The following is a 22,982-nucleotide window of genomic DNA, read 5'->3' as shown; positions in this document are numbered from 1 at the left end:
TTGGTTGACAGACATAAAAATCATCCTTCAATGCAAAGTGAAAGTAGATTAAAAATGGATGGTATTACTAAATTGTAACCAAGATTCGCAATCAGATGATTTTTATTTCTCCTCAGAGTGAATCAGTCTGAAAATAGGTCAACGTTATGAATTAATGAGGGGAAAGTTTGGTTTTGAGATAGCAGAGTTGAAAACCTTCTCATACTCATTCATTAGTTTTTTGTAGAACATACTGTATGTGGGGAGATGAGATCAGTCTGTAACTGTAAAAGTAGCACAGTTCAACAGAAGATGGCTTATTGGTCTTCCTCCTCAAATAGAGCAGTACACAGTACACATGTTTAAATGCAATTTAACCTAGAGCATTTCACACAGATTACTGACCGAGGCTGTGTGGATATCAATAATTGAAACTACTGACAACAATTGATGTGCTGCTCTGCTCACTTACAACCGCCTGCTTTCAGGGTAGGAAGCAATATTTCATTTTTATTTTTAAAAACACATCAGTAAAACCCATCTTTACACTGCTCAAACAGTTTATTCAAACATCATATGGTCACAGCTCATACGGATCTTGCAGACAACCTCAGGTCAATTCATGAACTTCTACTCAGTAAGTTGCTTTCTCTTACTAAAATGTATTTGCACCCTTATGTACAAGAAAATGAGAAGTAAAGCTTCTGATCACGTCAAACCAAACCTATTCATAACGTTAAATCTTGTTGCTAGTTCCTTTAGCTCAGCAGCACTTTGTGAAAGTTAAAATCATCCTCAGGTCAAAATCAGTTAGCCTGACTAAAAAGACATGTAAACAAGGAGACGATTTCACAGTGAACACTTGTTCAGAGGTGAGACTTACACTTGCGTGACGTCCATGGTAAAGGTTCCTGACCAGGGCTGCAGCAGAAGAAAAGCCTTTAGAGTGAGGGCAGCTCGGGGCAGCAGCAGGTAAGGGCACCACACTGGATCTGTGCATATTTACCACAGATAAGAAAGAACACAATATTAGACTGTAGGTTTTATCAGCATCATAAACTGAGTGACTACAGATGCCAACCTGTAACTGGGTAAAGGAGCTCTAATCCACAGCTACACCGATTAGCCATAACAACCACCTGCCTAATATTGTGTCAGACCACCTTTTGCTGCCAAAACAGCCTTGACCAAACTGTGCTGCGGTTCTTCCCATATAGTAGCATGGTGCCAGGTGTTCCCTAGGCATGCGATGCACACACATCTGGCCATCCACATTATGTAAATTTAAAAAAATAAAACAGGCCACCTTGTTCCACTTCTCTGTGGTCCATTTACTCACGCGCTTATTATTGGCGCTTTTGGTGATGGCCGGGGTCACCATGGGAACCCCGATTGGTCTGCGGCTATGCAGCACTATACACAACAAACTGTGAGACACTGTGTATTCTGATTCCTTTCTACCAGAATTACATTTTTCTGCAAACTGAGCTTCAGTAGCTAATCTGTTGGATTGGACCACATGGACCAGCCTTCATAAGAGCTGCAGTTTAGGAGATGTTTTGACCCAGTTGTCTTGCCCAGTTTTCCAGCTTCTAGTTCATCAATTTTGAGAAGAAAAGGCTTACGTGATGAAGAGACAAGACAATCAGTGTTATTTAGTTCACTTATCAGTGGTAATAATGTTATGCCTGATCGGGGTATATGCAACCATTTTTAGTTGACACTTAACAAAAATCAACAACAAAAATCTACATAAACCTTTTCTTTTCAGTCCTTTATGCAGCATAAGGATCCTAGCTCACCAGTCAGGTCTTGTTCATCCATGCGGTAGCTGGCAGACTTCATGGCCATTTCCAACACTCTGATACAGCCATCGTCGGATGCCAGGACAACCTTGTCTGATGTGCACCAATCGATGTCTAAGATGCGGTAGTTCACATTGCGACCAATGCGCATGCTGCTGACCATTTGAACCTGCAGAAAAAGGACATCCAAGGTGATTGATTTCAAATTGCAATCTAATTGCTTCTTTTATTTGTAAGGACACAATATGGAAAGGTTTTTTTTGATCAAGTAAAACAGGAAACAGAATGATGTTATAGGCACACAAGAAAAAAAAATAAAAGTACAGTAAATACATGTTTGTTTTGGTAACAAATAGATATGCATGTAACTAAACTGTTGTGAATTTGTATGTGATAGCACAAGATCCCAAATGGCTCATGTGCTTCCCGCTTCAGCTGCTGATTAGCTCATTGGAAGCTGGGGTTGAAATTCTCTTTTAGATTTCGAATCATAATTCTCATGATTTGTTACATTATAGCTTTTTCTTGTTTTATTCTACGGCTTGACTCATCTACTGTCTGGCTTTTATAACTGGGGACCATAAATAGGGCTCCACGATGACCATTTTCTCTCTACCTCGCTCTTCATAATAAACCAAATCATCGACGCGTGTGTCATTTAATCTGCCAGTTAATATCTAACACTGATTGCTGCTGGGTAAGCCAACAAAAAATGTAGAATGGATACAGATAACAAAATGCAGTGGATGACATTAGATCAAATAAAAAACTGAAATGTAAACAAGCCAGAAGGAATCTCGGGCAAGATGAAAAGTAGACTGCTCAGAGGGGACCTTGAGGATGTTGACGACTTTGGTAAACAAAGCTAAAGATGAAGCAGGGATTCGAGTCGCCTTCAGAACTCACAATCATCCATCCTGCTATGCTTGAGCTTTTACATGTCAAGAGAAAGCTTTTAAGAACTGCGTGTGTGTACCTATACAACACACTGTAATGATTTGTCAACGCAACAGCAGAACTGCAGCAGTTGTATTATTATTACAGTGTTAGCTTCAGAAAGGACATTAGTTTAATGCACCCCATAGAAATACTGTCATGCCCCAGTGAATGCCGTTCTATGAAAACCCATTAAGTGTGCCACAGTGAGCCCGTAAACCACTGCTATGAACCTGAAGACGACTGTTGCTTTTTTAACTTATGAGCTACGCAGTGCAGTGAGAGTATGCATGCTGGGAATTTATAGCATCTCATATGCAACTACCAGCATGTGGAGTTACTGTATAGAGTCTTACCTCTTTAGTGTCCCAGACCTCTGCTCCATCTGTGTACATGACCAGCAGCTTTTGGTTACCCTTCCCGGGGGCGAAGCGAATCTTCTTCACCCAACCACGATGTGTTGGTATCCCCCTAAAAATGTCAATTAATAATAAGAAGAAATGACCTTATTTACTTTGTGGATTTGACTTTTCAGCTTCATCACTCACAGGTTCATTCAAACATGCTCGTGAAAATGAGCCTGTGTGCACTACATGATGTACTTTGCACAAAATCTGAGAGCACATCAAAGGCCATATAATCCATTTTATGTGCCATGTATTCAGAGCAGGTCAAAAGTGACCCATGTGCGATTTCAAACACGAAACCTACAACCTCTGAAATGGGCTTTACTGATCGATTTGCTCATAATGTTTACAATCTATGAACCGTTTCTTTAACAAAGCATCAGAAAGCAAAACTGGAGCTATCATAAGGTTTTTCAGTCTAGCTGTTACCTCGACAAACGAGCTTTGAGATCCCAGAAGTTGAGATTGCCATCCACATCCCCAAGCACCAGGGTGTCACCTTTCCAGGCAATACAGGCTATACTGCCCATGCTCCCCTGCAACACAGGAAGAAAGAAAAAGGTGTTAAAGCAAAGATGATAAAGTGCTAGCCTCACACGTGAGTCGCTCTAGCTGTGTCCTCTGAGTTTTAAGATAAATTGCAGTTGAGTCCATGATCCTTCAGACATGCAGTCTGAAGTTTATGATTACCCATCATATAACTGGAGATAGACATCAAAAGGAATTAGGTTATTATGTTCACAAGTCACGTCTTTAATGCAGCCAACCATTGCGTAGTTAAAAAAAACAAAAACGCGCAATTCAAACAGCATAAAAGCCATCCCTTTTCCCTCTGCAATAAAACATCTCGCTGCCAGGCATTTAATGTCAGGGCATGAAGAAAACAAGACAATAAATTGATATATGTGTGGCAGCTGAGTGGTAAACAAGCACAACATCTGAGTTTTGAATAAGGCCAGACTATGCTGTGAAGCAGAGTGCCAATGTTAAGATGTTACGTGTCAGCTCATCCTCAGTATGTGATAGCCCAAAACTTTTTAGAAGACTTTGGCTCAGTTCCCTGACAGAGATATGAAGATCTTCTATCATCCCGAAAAGACTGTAAAACCTTTGGGGTATGCAAATCTTTGAGAAATAAATCTCAAAGCCGTCACAAAACTAAGGCTTTAAAATCCCCAGGTAAACCGCCGGTATCTGTCTACGTGGCGGAAAGCAAAGCATTGAATAGGCAAACAATCCACCGGTTCACAAAGGAAACTAATATATTCCATAGGTTTCCCTTTAGAAATGCTACACGAAGTGAGATAAATGTTACTCAGTTAAATAATATATTAAATGATAATGAAAAGATATGAGATTGTGCCATCTTCAGTGATGACAAAGATGTGGGCAATCAACACCCGACAGCAGCAGGTGCTACACTACAGCGTGACTAAGCTCTAAACAACTGCAAGTTTGAACAAGGTAATGAGTCCAAGAAAGTCAAAGTCCTCCAAAAGAAAGGGAGGCTTAGGTAACTGAAACTTTCTTAATTAACAATCCGAAGCGTTCTTTGTTAGGGGTGACATGTCCACTTGTAAGGTAATCAAACCATCCTACAGTCATGATGTTACCAATGCATCCTGGATTCACCCGGGTGAAAAGAAATCCTGTCTTCAGTAATAGCTCGTTTCTTTTTACAAGGGAGGACACTTTGCTGTCAGAGCGGATTAATAGCTAGGTTAACATGTACTTGCTTTACATATAAATACACACACGCTTTCTTTTTCCTGTAGCCTGACTCATTGCTCCCTATCAGTGAGGTGAACATTTGCTAAACGCTATCTGGGACAAACTGATGACACCGTCAAATTCGCAGACATTCAGCTGGCCGTTTGGTTCCCAGGGGAAAAAAAAAGAGAGAGAGAGAGAACTGGCAAAAAACATAGCGCTGTACAATTTATCTTTGAAACCTTTACTTTGATTACATTTAGTTTATGACTGAAAGAGACATTAGGTTGGCAACATTTTGTTGGGGAGCCAAAATCTATATCATCCCCTGCACAAGTTCTCACAAATAACCTGAAGGACACAGGATTTTAAAGAGGGAGTGGTGGCATTTACTTTATCGAGGGGAAAATTGGGCAGACACTGCCTAACAACCGGAAAGCAGAGCTTCTTTTGAGTAAAGTGACAAGACAGTGCAGATATAAAGTAAAACACATAACACCAAGGAGATATTTAGCCTCTAAACATAAGAGAGCCCAAAGTAGATGAAGAACATAAAAAGAAAAAAGAGCACTTATTAGCCTTTGGCTAACAAAATGACTGGAAGTGATGGATATGGTACACAGCAGAGGTGGGGGAAATCCAGGCCTCAGGGGCCATTGTCCTGCAGGTTTTAGATGTGTCCTTAATCCAAGACAGCTGATTTAAATGGCTAAATTACATCATCAACGTGTCTTGAAGTTCTCCAGAGGCCTGGTAATGAACTAATCATTTGATTCAGGTGTGCTGACCTGGGTGATCTCTAAAACCTGCAGGACACTGGCCCTTGAGGCCTGGAGTTCCCCCACTGATTGTATACAGTAAAAAAAACAACGTGTGTTAGGAAACAGAGAGTAAATAGATAAACAGATGGTGGAAGGTGGGTGATCAGTAGTTACACTGTCAAAAACTTCCTGAAATGAGCCCTTTCAGGGGGAAACTACTGTGAAATGATCAGCAATCAAAGGATGGCCAACAACATGGGTGTGTGGACACAGCCACAGCAGGTTGTTGGAGCAATATTCAGAATCAGAATACTTTATTAATCCCGAAGGAAATTAGGGATTCACTGATTTCATTGGCACACAAGAGGAAGTGAGTGCACAGTAAGCTCCTCGTAGGCTATGCTAACCTCTGATGGTATTGCAAACCTGGCCCCAAATTTGCCCAGACGGTTAGGTGACAGAATATTTTATTCTGCATATACACTATTTAAAGAAAAGAATGCACAATGGAATGTCACTTCTTTACTGTCACCAGTATCTTGAAAATGCAAATGTTTCAACTAAATTTTTAACATTTTTCCTCACAACTTATTACAGCAACAGAAACACAGAGAGAGAAAGCACACAGTCAGAAGGAAAAGGAATGACAAGAGAGACTGATGTAAAGGAAAAACCTGATTATGATCTGTGTGTACAAAAAGGATTAACATGATATTAACAAAATGAAAAGAGGTCGATATAAAGCGGGGACAAATAGCTTTGTGCAAGGATCGGTGTGGACGACCTTGAAGCAGTACAAGAGCTTATAAGGTAAAGAGACGAGGAAGAAGGAAAAAAAAAAGACAGTCTCGGGACTCACATCAGGTGGAATTCTTGCACCATCTTTGACTGTGTTGCCCTCTACAGTGATGTGGTACACTTGCCCATCTGTGTCAGTGAATACAAAATGCTCTCTGGCTGAGATAGCCTGGCTTGTCTCCGACTTGCTCTCAGCATCCTGCAGGAGACTGTAGGGAGAAGAAGACAAAAAAATGATACTGACTATTCTCCCACCTAAGCGCTCGTCTTTGTTCACACTTTCTCGTGTGAAATCTTTTGGTTGGACATCTTGTTATTCGGCTCCGCACTTTGACAGGGCTTTACGATTATGAGGAGCCTAGTGATTCCCCACCAGGGGTGGTTGTACCGCAGGAGGCACCTCTGCAGTTGCCAGAGGGGGTGAAGAAAGACTGTCAAGAAGCTGAACTAATATGAAAGACTAGACACATATATGCACATATATATATATCAGCTGTTACACATGAGTGCTACATGACATGTGGTTGAATTATTTATTCTTTATTACAATGTTTTCTCAATGAAACATAGTAAGGACTAAGGAATTTGTTCTGGACTGTCTGTTCTCTTAAGTTCTAACATTGGGACCATAAAAAGTAAATACGATCTCAGCCAGATGGATTTAATGCTGGATTTCATAAATGTCAGTCAAAAGGCTTCCAAGATTCTGGAGCTCCACAGCACTCACCTGATTACTGAGGATTCAACGCTACTCTGCTCGGCATCTGACACAGTCTGCCGAGCAATGGCCTCCCTCGCAGCCATCTGCTTCTTCTTTAGACTCTTCAGGTTGTGGGATGGGGACCATTCCTGTTGACATAACCGGGGGATTGCGGTTTTTGTAACAAAGCCATCCGTACAACACATTTGCGGACACAATAGCAAACAACTGCAGCATGACACGCAGGCAAAGACAGACTGAGAGAAGGGAGATCTGCACACTCACATAAATGAAACTAAGGGAGGCAGGAGATTTGTTTTCCTCAGCCCTCTTGTCTACATTCTGGTGCACTGTGGCTACAAGTCTGGGTGAGTCGAGGTTGTAATCAATATGGAAATGAGACAGCAAAACGGTGCTAGGGGAGGCCTGCATGTATTATTAAGGTTACTGCCGTTTTTATTCACACTGTGGACGATTTTTACGGCCTCACTGTAAAGTTTGTCCAGCATAACTCTTGTTTTATGAGCATTTCTCTGGCCTAATGAAGCCACTGCTGTTTGCTGAGCTTGGGGAAATTTTCCAGACTAATCCTTCAAATGACCCATGCAAACACAAGGCGAGGATGGGCCAAAAAGTATGAGACTATTAACGCAGGAAAGAGTCAACAATGGGTGTTTGCAACACTTTGTAACACAAGTTAAAATATAAAGTGTGGAGTTAAATGAACATTTAAAAGCAGAAATGATACATTCCAGCATGATGATGATCTGTTCTCTTAGTATTGTGGTCGACTGGTCGTCGTCTTTCGGATGCTCACCTCAGCAGATCATCAGCCTCACCCTATGCCCAGCATCCTCCTCTGTATGTCCTTCTTGACTACATCCATGAATGTTTTTTATCATCATCCTCTTTCTCTCCTCCCCGGCAGCTCCATGTTCAACAACTTTCATTCAATACATCCACTCTCTCTTCTCTATACATGTCCAAACCCTCTCAGGCTTCCCTCTTCTGACTTTGTCTCCCAACTGTTCAAACTGATGTGTCCCTCAGGTATACTCATTTCTAACCCTGTCAGTCCTGGTCACTCCCGATGAAAATCTTTGCATCTTTAAATCTGCCACTACCACCTCCTGTCTTTTTGTCAGTGCCACTGTCTCCAATTCATATATCATAGCAGGTCTCACTACCATCTTGTAAAGCTTTTCTTTCACTCTTGCTGCTATCCTTCTGTCAAAAATCATTCCTGACACTCGTCTCCATCCTGCCTGGACTCTGTTCTTTACTTGGTACAAAATCTAATTTTTATTAGTGTGTAAATGTGTTTGTACCAGTGCAGTAACAGTGGGGAAGTTCTTAGCCATCTCCCGGAGAAGAGTCCCAGTCCGGATGTCCCACAGCTCCAAGGGTTTGTCTCTGAACACGACCACCAGGTACTGCCTGAGGAGGAAAAACACAAAACATACATTCTGAACAACCAATATAAGGCTTGTTGTGGTGTAGCATAAAGTAAGAAGTTAGCAATGTATGGCTAAAGTAATGATGAAGACACGAGTTGTTTTCTTTATTATGCAGTCTAAGACTTTTTGTGTTTATATGGTACAACAACTCCTCCTTTCTATTCAACTCTCCATATTATCTTCTAGCTTAGTTACACCACTGTTTACAGTGTACAACAGATTAGACATTCTGACGTGTGACCTGATGTTTATCAGACTAAATCCACAAAATAATCACTGTCCAAACCTGTGACCGAGCTAACAAGCTGTTGTTCTACTGTGCAATTACACAGAAGCCAATATTTAACCTTCAGCTGCTGTACAGGAACTTGAGCGTATGAAAAAACATTGTCTTCTTTCACTGTAAATACAAACAGTAAGTAATAATTATTATAAGATTGTGCTTTGTGGCCTCCTGTAAGATGTGATGAGTCTCCCAGTAATTGTACTTTTTTCTCCTCCCTATTATAATCACCTCAGTAACACACAGCCTAGCTGCCTTTTAAAGTGAGGCTGTGCAGATTTGGAGTAAAAGAAGCAACTTTGGAAATAAAATAAAATACATTTTTAAACAAATTTTGCAGAAAATCCCTCAAAAATCAAAACGTGGTATGAGCAGTCACAGATGATCTTTTAGAGTGAACTCAGTTTCAGAGGCCAGAAAAACAAGACACAGATTGTGAGTGCAACTGAAAGAGGATAGTCAACATTTTCAGAATCTTTTCCAATGAATGATTGATTATTGAAGAAAAATAACTAAAATATTTGGTGCGACTCTAAGAACGTTCTTCAGCCTAACATCTTCAACAACACTAATCGGCCTGCAGTTTGTTGCTAACCACTTCGCTATGGCGTTTGTTGTCGCTTGTCCTGCTTTTGTTTATCTATCCTTCTCCCACAAGTCTGCCGAATCCTCCCGCCACTGTTTGTTTGGGTGGGTGGGTGATTTGGGCATCAATAGCATGTAATGTATTTAAATGATACTTCAGACTTGAAGTACTCCGGTGATAAGTAAACTCAACTTTGCAGTGCTTTACAAATAACTTTAGTTCTATCAACACTGCCGTCTGCAACAGGTTTAATATGTCCATGCAAAAGATCTCCACCTTTTCTGTCCCTGCACCTTTTTTCCTGTTTCGGTTCATGTGAGCGCTGCAGCATAGGTAGGCCCACCATTAAGTTTCTTTAATTTCTCTCTCTCTTTGCAATTGCATGTCATCAGCCAACAGTAAGCATAAGCCTTATAAAATGGTGGCAGTAGGTGAAGCAAAGTCTTGCAAAATTAAACAGAGACTAGCTACTGAGGTTGACTGTGTTTGGCTTGTGTCAGCGCTTCGAGTTTGAGTGTTTCTATATTCATTAAAAAGGCGATGTCTAATCACTCTGGGTTCATTCTCAGGCCTATATGTCCACACAGGGTTTGATTCTGTTCATCTGGATGTAGCGTTTTCAGTTGCAGAAACGTTTTGTCACTCATCCAAGTGGATGTGGACCCTAATTTGCTAGGGTTCATAAACCAGGACTAGGGCTGATTAAAAGGAGAGCAATAAGATCATGCACTGGTCAGTTCAGACTGAGACAAATGTGGGTTTACTGCTTGTTACTCAAGCTTTGAAAGCAGTTCGTGGAGAGGATACAGTTTACTTAGTAGAACGCCATTAGGAGTACATTACTTGTCTCCTCTTGTGTTACAGCTTGTGATATCATATATAACATTCTTGTGGGCATGGCTTCTGTACTGACCCTTACATTTACTGCCTCCACTTTAGCCTGTTCCTTTCATGAGAGGATGAGAAACTTGTTGCCACTGGCAATAAAGTAAAATGCGCTGCCACCTTATGCCATTCGTAACGTATACACGAAGCTTGACAAAAGATGTTGGCCTTGAAAAAAAAGATGAAATGACTGTCTCCCAGAGAGCAGCAGAGTATGCAATAAACAGCTGCTATATGAAAACCTTGTTTATAGTTTCATTTTTTTAAAAATGTGTGATGACTGTAAATGAATGCTCTATTTTTTTCCACTGAATAACACAGCCCCTTCAAAAGATAAGGCAATGAAAGAGAGAAAATGAAGTTTCCAAAATGCTGCACAACATGAATAAATGAAGGTCGGGGAATAATTACGAATGAAACAGCAAATTAAAGACAACTCTCAGCTTTAAAGCCCTTTTCACAGATTTCTATTACAATTGGATCCGAGTATGGCAAAGCCACAAGACCACTCACACCTTTGTGTGAAATGTACACTCTGTGCTTATGAATGCAGATCTCAGGTAGAAACATCAGCAAGTGTGTGCCTCTTATTTGTATTTACTTTTGTTGGTGTTTTGGAGAGTTGGTGACTTACTTGAGATGAGACACTTTAATCATCTCAATGGGTGGCTCATCATTTCCGCGCTCGCCTCTGAATGCAAAGCATCTGCCTGGAAAGCACAACAAACACACACCGAGAGGGAGAAAGTGAGAGGCTGAAGGAGAGGAGGTGATAATCGAAGACAGAAGATGGTATCTTTCCTTATACCTGTGAAAAAGCTGATCCATCTCATTTTCTTTTTAGTGCCAGTGCATCCTGGTTTTATCTCTTTTGTCAGAGCCAGGAGAGAAAGCTGTACACAACTTATTCTAACCATCTGCTCTAATCCGTGCTTAACACTCGCAACTTTCCGGTCACGAAATTCGACATTATGCAGAGCATCAAAGTGGCCCTGTGAGCAAAACAAGAATGCCCTTCAGGTGCACTGCATCACATTTGCCAACGGAAGTGCTTATCAGATTTCGCGAAGGGCACTAAGGAAAGGTGGCCTGATTGAAATGTGCAAGTGATAGAGGTGCCTGTTGCAAGTTTAACCTACAGTTGTGTTGATGACGGCAGGTGAGAGCTGTGGTTCACTAGAGGCTTATGAAGCACTGCTCACCATTTATGCCTTTATTTCCTTACTTATATAAAGTAGGAAGAATCGCATAGGTCAAATGTGCATTTACAAAAACACACATCGCAACTACGACCCAGGGTGGAGCAAACACAGTAACAGAGACACCAGAAAGGGAAATTACATTTGACTTCTCATTACCATAAAAACTGTCAGAACCTGAAGCGCTCCATGAATGGATTCTTTTTGGAAAGACAAGTCAAAGGGTTGATGCCTGAAATGATCATGGATGTGTAAGTAACAAGTAATCATCAACATTTATGCAATAAATTTTTACATTGTACACGAGGCGTTTCAAACTGGGTGCACAGCTTATCTTTACTGCACCTTAGAAAAATCCTTTCACAGGAAAAACAGCATATCCATTTAGGACAGCTGCTATCACTGCTGCAGAAGCCAAGTACCACCACAGCTGACAACGTGAAGACAGTTTCCCATCCATGAGTCTTCAACTTTATCAGGAAATGCTGTAAACGGCATGAGTTGCCCTTTAAGTGGATTAATGGGTGAAGTGAAAACATTTAAGAGCAGAACACACTTTTGTGCATGTTCACTTTCCCTGATTAACTGAGATGAACACACATAAGCTCGAGTAACAGAAACAAATCTGTGCGAATCTGACTTATAAAATCTAGACCATAATGTTCAGGAGTAAACGTAAAAGCTTCACTGTGTAATTGTTCTTTTAAACATTAAAAAAATGTCAAATTTTCTAAATCTTCTTTAAATGCAATTTAAATACTGTATGGATATTGTTTAGACTTGAAACCCGTGAATACTAAATTCACAGAAGCATAATGCATTCAGTTAACAAAACAAATAGTCCTGTTTTTCTGAATCAACGACATCATTATCTCAGAAACTCAAAGAAAACTTTCTACTGAAAAAAAAAAAATATTGCCTTGTTTTTCAGAACTTAAACTCCCAAAACAGGCTCCTAACTCGAAAGCTTGATTTCACGAGTAATAATGGTCCGACTGCTTGGTTTAATACAGGGAGATACTGTCGATTTGAATGCATTTCAGATCCTGGAGAAACGCTGCAAAATCCAGCACATATTACTCGAGTCATGAAATCAATCTCTCAAGTCAGCAGAAGCTCTTTTGAGATTTTAAAATATTTTTTTAAATTAGAAAACAGGGCAGATTTGTATTAATTTTTTTTTTTGTTAAAAATGTTCTCTGAAAAACACATGTGCATTGAGCTTTTGTAGAAGTTTAGGTTGTAATCGGTAAATAAGATGAGCTGAGTTAGAGAACGGTATGTTTTTATAATTTCATTGGTCTTAGGGAGCCGTTTTCCTCATGAACCTAGCGCCATGCTAGGCTAAACAGATGAAATTAGCATTGATCTTTTCCATCTAATTCTTGGTAAGACAGCCAAACAGAACATATTTTCCATAATATGACGGACTAAACTGCACAACAGAGATGTAAACCTGGACAGCGAAGGCTAAAGATCCTGTCTGCACCTCCAGCATGTACAGGTGGATGACAAATTAAAGGAAAAACCCTTGTTTCAAACTCTGTCACGAGTGATGTGGTTTCTTCAAGCATGTCATTGTGAACCATATGCTACAGCCTTTGAGGTCAATATAAATGTGGTCTTTGTGAATTGTTACACTGACACGTTACACAACGGTGTCCACATACACATTGATTTTTTTTCTTTTCTCTGCGTCTCTTTAAACCTCTTAAATCCAGAGACGTAGAATAAATGCTAAGACACATTGATGCTATTCTGGCAGCACAAGGTGACCCAGCACCTTTCCTTTAATTTGTCACCTGTCTTTAAATTTGTATTAAAGAACAACTGAATGAAAAAGTGTGTTGAATGGCGTGTGGTATTGTAACCAAACGTAATGTCACAGACTATTAACTTTGACGATGCTGGTGCTTAAGACAGTTAATAAAGTGTCGTGCTTGCTTTGCCATTGTCCTAATGAACACAGGGCAAAGGCTCAGTAAATGAACCACCATAGTGACCATAATTCTTTTTATTGCAGCCATAAAAAAAAACCTGGAGGAATTGGAAATATTTGACCAAAGCAGAAACGACTTATGGAAAAGAGGAAAGTTCTCATCAGTTCTTTGCATCTAAAAATTGTGTCTGATTTTCTAATATTTTAAAAAGAAGTAACAACAACACATATTTTTTAAAGTTCCACTGAAGCCATTAAACATACTTTTCCTCATCACCCGAGGTTACAGAGAAATCCTGCTTTCTTTCAGCTCAGAAAATCTAGCATTTCCCATTTCCACTCCTGTGGGAGGCAGAAACACAATAATTCTATAGACATGTAAGAAATCATGATGGATCTCACTTTCAGAGCTAAACTTCCTTAGGTGGTGCCCTAACACTGTTTAGTTTGGACCTTAATTTGGATAGTGTGCAAGTATTCCCTGGAGGGAAAATGGAAGTGTCTCTTTGAGAACCACACAGACAAAGAGAGACAGATAAAAGAGAAAGTCAGAGCGACAGAGACTGAAGTCTCTTTTTTTTGTGTTGGTAAGGGTGCAGAAAGCCAAAGGAAAACTCTAAAGAACAAAGGATAATACAAAAGTTGTGGTTGGTACCCTCAGGTATAGATGATAATATGTGCGTGTGTGTCTCTCACCAGTAGGCAGGTCGACATGCTGCAGTTCATTTCGCACCAGCCCCATGTTGTTGGGTGCAGAAGTGGCAAAAGACAGGAAACTGGTAAGACTCACCCATTCTATCCCCCTGTGAAATAAATCAATGCACACACAAGATTTTTAGTTAAACTAAAAAAAAAAAATAGTGCCATCTAACAGATGCAGCCTAGCTGTAAAACATTCCCATTAATACATCCAAGCGTGGTGTGAGGTAGATGGGTTTCGTTAAAGCCCAAAACAGATCGGGAAGGAGCAAAATGAAGCTAGAGAGTGTGAGATTAGGATATTTTTCGAAGAAGCTGGCCCAGTGGAGGGAGCACAAACTCCACAGTAATGAGATGGTAAATAGCCACATGATTAATTAGTCGATTTCCCCACTAAATGTAAATGAGATGCTGAGAAACTGGGCTTCTTTCGGCATGGCTGTGCAGGGCAACGGCTGCTGGACTCATCTACATAAAGCATCTCTCCTCTCCCAAACTCATAAAACACACAGCTTTAAACCTAAGATTGTACATCACAGCACTGCACTGTGTTCCACCTGTGTCTGTATATGAAGAGAGAAGAAAATATCTATTTATATGATAAAAAAAAATGCACAGGGGGAAACATCTATGAGATCTGTTTAATACGAGCAAACGTATTTAAGCAGCGGACAGGTCAACGGAATACATATTGTATGCTGAGAGCGCAGAGCAGTGTTTAAGGAGACAAATTACAAGCGGATGAAGACATGAATCCTGAGTGTCACTGCTGAAGAGCAAACTCTCAGTCACCAGTAACCAGGCAGAAAAAGCCACTGCCTCATTTCTCCCTTTAATCCTTACATACACAGAAGGCGTTTCAAGTAACTTCTGCTCATGTTGCGCAGCTCATTAAACTTTGCTGAAGTTTTGTATTTGTGGATACCAACTTCTCTCATTAAAGAAACCCTGGCTCTGCTTGAACGGATGGTGTTTGCTCCCAATCAATCTCTTAACAGTATTAATTGATTCAATCTTGTGCTTAATTAATCCTGGTCAAATAGTTTTGCTGCTCATTAGAGAATGCTAACTAATGAAGCACAGTTGGCTCTGTGCTGATGTCTGGCGGTTGCATTGTGGGGCAGCTTTCTACACAAAGACTGTAAATAAAGATAGGGCCTTTATTCCAGTGTGGCTGTTACCTGCGGAGCAGGTTAGGAATGGGACCAGGAGCGTGCTCGTCATCTTGTCAATATGCATAAATTTATGCATCGTGAATTAGTCCTTCACTGTGTGACTAACAATGAGTTCTGTTTTATATTCTGAGGCAACCAGGCGGAAAACATTCAGCACAAATCACCTGAACTGTGACTCGTACGATCGTGTGCTGGCACGCAGTACACTGAAAAGTTTTTTGGCCGCGCCAGCACATTCACTCGCCGCTTGCCCAGCTCAGATTTCAGGTTCAGTGGCACACTGGAGGAGATCCAAAGTGCATCACAGAGGTAAAAGTGTCAGAATGGGACTTACACCGAGTGATGTAAACATTAAAAAAACAGCCACTGTGTTGAAAACACAGGCACAGAGGACTGGCAAAATTTAAATCTGGTATGGTTTTTGATTTTTATAGACCAATTCAAGGACAGTTTTGATCACATCTTGTACATTTGAAGATACAGCATGTATCGCTATCCAGATCTGAAGAAGTGCATTAGGACAAATGAGTTAAAAGAATAGGAAAACTGCACTGAAACACAGTCAGATTTTAGTCAAGAACATCACCCCAATCTGTCTCCTAATTAGAATAAACAGCCTGAACACTTACTTGATATGAATTCGACATGACTGAATGGTGCCCTTATAAATATGTAAAATGATATGTGATGTGGATTCAGCCCAGCAAGCGTTCTGCCTAATGTGTAACCAGTCTTACAGTTTTATATCTCTTTCTGAGAAGGCACAGAGACATACACGAATGCAGACAACGCACTGCTTTCTCCCTCCCTGGATTTCTCTGTTACACCAACAACAACAACAAAACAGAAGGACGAGGTCTTTTCAGCAGCTCCCTTATTTCCCAAGAGGTCGCAAGAGTGGATGGATCCACACGTTTGATCTGGCACAGATTTTACACCGGATGACCTTCCTGACGCAACGCTCCCATTTATCCAAGCTTGGGACAGGTATTAGAAGTCCACTAGCTTGTGACCCTCCTCCTGAGGCTGGGTTTGTCAATTGAACTGAGAATCTTTCCCATGTAAGACAAATGCATTAACCGCTACGCCACTGACAACAAGGAAAAATACAACAGAAAAAACAAAACAAAAAACGTTTTACTGTTTTATTCTAGCTTTTTATTGTGTTTGTAGTTTTTGAGTTCCAATTAGCAGAAATGTCAACAGCTTCTTACTGCATCTGTTTTTAATGATCACTTTCCTGGTTAAAATGCATAGTTAATAACAGAGGGAAGAAGCTTCCTAATTTAGATTACTGCTCTTTCCTGAACTGCCCCTTTGATCTGTGATTGACAGCCTAATTAATTAACTGCTTAAACTTCAGGGATTGGTGTGTGTTCAGAGCTAAGGGTGCCACAACATGTCTGAATACTGGTGTTGAGTTTCTCCCTCAAATAAGTAAATTACTGTAAATGGCAGTGGGAAACCAATAAATCACTTTTTTTTTTTTTTCAAGATTTGGTTATTGTACTTAGTTAAACCACCTCACTCTAATAAATACTTGAAAAAAAACATATAAACCAAATAGGGAATGATTTCTCGTAAAAAAAAAAAAAATGGGTTGACATTAATTGTGTGACAGTGAATTGCCTGAATCCACCTCAAGCTGACTGGCTCCTGGGATTTGTCTAACATGCCATTTAAGCTGATGTTTCAGCTAAAGACTGCCATGACTTCATATACTTGCTCATTACTGAGACTGAACTGTTGAAGTGTAAAAAAATAAGAATAAAAATTTGTACACAATAACAGAAACAATAGTCTTACCTGACTTCACATGAGTGAACGCTGAGTTCTTTGTGGAGAAGTCCACTCGTTAGGTTGTAGACCAGCACAGACCCGTTGCTCGTGCCTAAGCAGAACAAACGGAAACAGAGAGCAGGGAGTAAGACATACGAGCCAGGCTGATGCAGAGAGGAAGAAAGGTCACAAGCCAGAGTTACATATCATAGCAGCATCTAGCCTCCAGCAGTATCAGAGACACGATGTGTCAGTGTGACACCCCTGTGTTCCCTGTCACTGCAGTAGGTGTGGAAAGAGGCAACACATCAAACCCTGTGTCATTCAGCTCACAGCCTGAGAACATCAGTTTCATCTGCTGCTGAAAACGACACAACAGCTCGATCCATCCCTAAACTTTACCTGATTAAATACCGCAAGTGACAGTCGACACTCCCACAAACTCAAACTTTTTTTAAAAACATTTGTTCATACTCATATTGCACTTTTAAATGTGATTTTCTGAGGTTTGCTTATGCAGCTAAAAAAAAAAAAAAAACCCCAAAAAAAACATTTTTTGAGCAAATACAAGAAATGTTTTTTTTGCCCTGACATAAATTCATACACAAAAAAAATCAAACTAAGACAACTGAGTCGTCACTTTGAATCATTTGCATCTTCTAAGGATGTGAACAAGTTTAAGTTCTAAAGCCTCTATATCCCACCTTAGCTTAATTTACAAAGTGGAATGGCATCATGCCTATTGTACATATGCAAAAAACCCAATTTCATTTTCCTATATATCGTTAGCTTCATAGCATAAGTGCCTAAGTCATTTGACTAAGTCAATGACTTAGGCACTTATGCTATGAAGCTAACGATATGCAATAATATCCTTTATTTGCACTCTTTGCTTTAAACCATAGACTATGAAAAACTACCAAGTAGTTTGAAAACAATCAGGAATGACAAACTATTATTTAAAAAACCCAAACTCTGCGGTGCATCTAATATCTAATGAAGACTCAAGTTTAATGATGCCTGGAAAGCATTTAACTGGGTCTGGGGCATTCCTTCTGCAGGTGCAGAAACACATTTAGTTTTTGCAATTATATTGACTGTGACCACAGTGACTATGATCACATGCTGACAAAACATCTGGAATCGGTGATAGGCAGTGTGGCATGGGTGTTTGTGTATCCTCTTCCTTCTCCTGGTGCTGCTAATAGATGGCATGTAGTGTGGGCACAAAGATGCTTCAGCAGGATTTGAACAGGGAAGGACTGAGTGGAGATGACATTCCTGCAGCGTGATTCCTCACAGCCAGTGTTTGTTTACTTTATGCAAGATTAGTCAGGCTCTGTACCTCGCAAATTATCACCTTATAGCTTCAGAGATTGTTAATCTATTAAAAACACATGTAAAAATGTCAAGTTGTTGTTTTATGTGGATCTGGAATACACTTCTTGGCTCAGCATAATGACTCCAATGCTTTAGCTGCTTGGCAAGGTCACTGGAAGAACAAAACTGAAAGAAGTCGCTCCTTCAAGAAATATATTAGTGAGCATGCCTGCAGAAAGGCCAGCCAAGCAAGCTGTCTTTCCTAGTCCCAGTGTTTATGCACAGTTAACCAACAACTGGCTGTAGTCTCATATTAACCACACAAACATGAGAGTGTATACGTCTCCTCTAGCACTTGCTCAATAAGACCACACTATTGTTTATTTCATGTAGAATACAAATACGATGTTTTCTGACCAGCTATTTCTATAGTGCTAGTGGTAGTGTCGGCCTTGCAGTTTCTATCGAGACTAAAATAATAAGAATATCTCAGAGTTTGTATGTCTTGGGTTGTCAGTTCTATTTATTTGTCCTGTAATAAAATAAACTGATAAACCATAAATTAACCTTTATCAAAAAGACCACGGGAGTTAACTATTACAAAAATGAATCATTAATTTTAATCAAAACTTCATCCTTTAAACATTCGGTTTTGGCTTGGGCATGGATAGTACTTGGCGATACAGCCTCGCTAGCGTTTACTGAGGATTTCAACACAGCAACAAGGTCAAGGCTCAGATCAGCCAAATGCATTAAAAGTCATTGGAAAACATTTTAGCATTCAGCAACATAGCACACAGTCCTGAACAAATGGTCATTCAGATGTTATCACAGTGAAGAGTTGGGATCAGTGGGGACGATGCAAAACATTCAGCCAGGTACAAGCTAAAAAAATATTTTAGTTTTGTGTCATCATACTGGCATTTTATGTCATTTTCATGTAATATACTATAGTATTCTTTTTTTTATTGCTGGTATAGAATGTGCAGCAAAATATTTCATTAATAGCGTATTTAGACAGATTCTTGCACCTTCCCATTTAACCTCATGAATTCCTTGAGAGTACCAGAAATCATTTTATGCTAATCCAAAAATTAATGTTTCAATACCAAGTGATGACAGATCTGAACTCCATCTGCAAATGAACCCAACAAATTATGAGAAGGGGGAAAGATAGAAAAAGAAAAGAGACATAAAGTGGAAGCTTTGAATGGATTCTTTTGTGGGCTACAATCCCGATTCCTCTCTGACAGGCCACTGGAGCTGATAATTAAAATCCATCAATCCGATAATTGCTTTGCTTTCTGAAGCACAGTAGCTTTATTTTGTATATTTGTTATTGATAAATTTAGATTTTGCTTTATTGATACTTTATTTAAATCATCCATTTTCTCTGGTTCAAACCACACAGTGGAGTGTAGCTGTCAGGAAAGTGTGGATAAATAAATATTAGAAGGCTGGGAGGGATATCAGTCTGTCAGTGTTTGTACAAGCCACTGAATAAGAAGGGTGTGGGCCTTGTACCTATCAGTAATGGAGCTGTCAGATCCCCCAAGGCTTACAACTCTTTAAACAGGAGACCAGACAGCAGTGATTTTGGGAAGCTCCTTGGGTGCAGAGCTTCTGTAACCTTTCCTAAGAGAGGAGAACAAGAGCAAAAAAGACTGGCAGAGGGGAAAGTGAGAGACGGAAATGAAGAAAACAGAGTTGGGAATCCCTGCACTTTGTCTAACTGTGATGAAACTGTGGAAGGCAATTTCAAACCTCAGTGCTTTCACACCATCAGCAGTAGGTGCATCTCCTGCTTTAATTGCACTAATAGAAAGTGTAAAAAGTCTGTATCCTTAGCTGTTCCCCTGACTAGTGTCTCATAACTGAGAACTCAGTGTTTCTCCTCTTTAACTTGTGCACACATTAGGGAGAAGCCGAATGCCGACTGGAACAGAGGCCAAGAAAATGATACTGCATGTGCCAAGCACTCATGCGTGAATCAATCTGGATTTACTGATCAGGTAAAATATACCAACACCCCCTAGAATACCTGCCCCAGTGCCAACCGTGGCAGCAATACTGAGGAGGTGAGAAATGCTACTGTAACTTTGACTCATTGATCATTAATGATCAAGGAACTGACCTCACAGCCCATTGTTCATTCAGTGGACTGGTTTCAGTTATTGTGCAAATGTACTGTTTATAAGGTTGGGGAAGCCTGCAGTCAGCTGAGACAGAAGAAGTCACTTGGATGAGTGACGAAACATTTCTCCCACTGAAAACGCTGCGTCAAGATGAACAGAAACGACTCGTAAACAGAAACAACCTGGGGATTTACTTACCTGGATGGTTGAGCGCGCATCAAGACAACGTAACCTTGACTCGTTTTGCATTTGATGATAGCGTAAGTAGGTAAAGTAAGTTTAAAAAGTTTATTTATTAAGCACATTTCAAATTCACAAAGTACTTTACAACAGGAAACAGTAAAATATATTAGAAAACAGACACAAAAAGATAAAATAAAACTGTAGATTGAAAAAATCTTGACAGTGAGATCTTGACTCGAGACAGACTGTTTAGTGCTTTGTATTTGCATACAGGAATTGTATATATGACATTAGTTAAGACATTACAGTAATCTGAGCGCAATGACACAGCGAGTAACAGGCTCCAACTCTCCAAATGCAATATTTAATATTATTGTAACTTGTACTTTGTGTGCACATTCCCTCTAACTGTACTAATAAAATAAAGTGGCTATAAATGACACGCATTAGCCTCAAGATACCATTTTAATTAAACATACTTCAGCTTCTGAATTATCTGGACGCTGCCTCCACCTTTCAGCGGAGATTGCGATTCTCCTTCTAAATCCTCGGTGTAATTAGCCAGACCTTCAAACTTATTATTCACAAGGCATTTCACTGGAAGTGGAACAAAAGACACATTTCAATAATGCAGCTAGAGACTGTTTAACTACTTGACCGTGCAAGATGACAACGGGGACTTGCCAAATGATGTGCAAAGAAAACCTAATCATCCTGTTCTAGCTTTAGATTCAAAATGCTACCGAGAGCCAGCTGTGCCAAGTCACCCCACACCATCTGCAGCAGGACGAGCAGCCACTCCAATCCCTTGTTAAATTGGGGAGGGAGGGTCAGTTTTTCTACTATTGCTACCTCTTCATTCATTTCACTCCTTAACAAAAACACACACACACCTAAGACAATTTGCTATTAACAGTTTTAGGTTTTCCCCTTAGCTCTTTTAGAACTATTGCACTAATTAGGCGATAATGTGCAGTGAACTTAAGAAAGTTCTGTCTTCCATAACTGTGGACCTGACGGGTGTATAGCAAAAGTAAACAGACCAAGAAAATGGTTGTAAGACGTAGAGCTTGAAGGTATTATTATTCATCTGCCTGTCTGTAGGTATGAAGGAGGCAATGTATCTTTAAGGTATGATTAATTTATGTGTCCAATGTCAGGGGACAAAGTGTAGCCTATTTTTCAGCCTGACAACTAAACTGAAGGTTTGCTGCAACAGGGAGCGAAAAGCAGCCTGCCTAGACTTAAAATGGAATTTGGCACAGAACCACGAGTGTGTGTGCGCGCATGTCTACACACATGAAAAGCAATGGCAAAATGAGGGGAAAAAAAACACAATCCTGCTCTTAATTTCCCCTTCAAATTTAGACTTTCATAATTTTATGTATCATTACTGTAGTGAGGGAAAACAAAATTGCTATGCCGATCTAAAACTAATAAATCCAAACTTTGACTGCTTCTCTCTCTCTCTCTCTCTCTCTCTCGCTTTTGCCTGGCAGCTGTCTTAGGAGAGTAATAACAGAGGATGATACTTCAGATTAAGTCTATGCCTTGTGCCATCGTTTACAGAGACCGCACAGTAGAATTTGATGGCCCGCTGCTTACTCACCGTCTGCCTCAAGGACATAAATTACAGCAATGATATTGCATATTCACAAATCCTGACATGCACTTCATTTGAAAAAAATCAATTTTGAGTTTTTTTTTCCAGCTCAAACTTGAGATTGTGTTGCCATTTGAAATAAAGACCTGTTTAACTTGCTTGGCTTCATATCAGCTCTGTTAATTTCCTGTTAGGGACAAAAAAAAATGATGACAATTTGAATAGCGTTCATTTTTGTGTGTGTTTAACTTTGCAGCAAAAACTCTTAAGGTGACAAACGGAATCAAATTTATGTTTATATATTTTTTGAGTCAACTGGGGGGAAAAAAAAACAAAACCCTAGAGCGTTAACAAAGAGTGTCGATGTGCATGAAATTAAAATGCGCAGCTGCAGCTTATAGCTGCATAATCATTTCATCTCATCTCCCTCTAAAGCATTCTTCACTCACTGGATATTTACAAACAAACTTTGATAAAATCCAACCAGGCTTTTCCTCAAACAGATCTGTGGTAGTTACACACGACGGCAAGAACGGCATAGATGAGTCAAATTTAATAAACATAAAAACAAAAACGAACCCTTCTGTGCGGCGAGCCAAACAGTTGCTGATAAACATCCATTTGTGTCTTCCACTTGGCATTC

General features: G+C 40.0%; 1 protein-coding gene across 1 annotated transcript in view; it reads right to left on the bottom strand.

Annotated features, from left to right (window-relative positions):
* Positions 1 to 22,982, bottom strand: part of wdr11 (WD repeat domain 11) — a 62,335-nt gene that overhangs the window by 14,439 nt on the left and 24,914 nt on the right. Inside the window, exons 11-20 of the mRNA XM_026189428.2 lie at positions 17,126 to 17,210; positions 14,142 to 14,248; positions 10,942 to 11,017; positions 8,425 to 8,533; positions 7,124 to 7,245; positions 6,458 to 6,605; positions 3,557 to 3,663; positions 3,077 to 3,191; positions 1,782 to 1,953; positions 863 to 971 (exon numbers count right to left, since the gene is read on the bottom strand). Coding sequence (XP_026045213.2) covers positions 863 to 971; positions 1,782 to 1,953; positions 3,077 to 3,191; positions 3,557 to 3,663; positions 6,458 to 6,605; positions 7,124 to 7,245; positions 8,425 to 8,533; positions 10,942 to 11,017; positions 14,142 to 14,248; positions 17,126 to 17,210 — 1,150 coding nt within the window. The remainder of the gene's footprint in view (positions 1 to 862; positions 972 to 1,781; positions 1,954 to 3,076; positions 3,192 to 3,556; positions 3,664 to 6,457; positions 6,606 to 7,123; positions 7,246 to 8,424; positions 8,534 to 10,941; positions 11,018 to 14,141; positions 14,249 to 17,125; positions 17,211 to 22,982) is intronic.

This window comes from Astatotilapia calliptera, chromosome 13, assembly GCF_964374335.1.
Source record: "Astatotilapia calliptera chromosome 13, fAstCal68.1, whole genome shotgun sequence".
Lineage (NCBI taxonomy): Eukaryota > Metazoa > Chordata > Actinopteri > Cichliformes > Cichlidae > Astatotilapia > Astatotilapia calliptera.
Note: the sequence above shows the minus strand (reverse complement) of the source record. Positions and strands in the feature narration are given on the sequence as shown.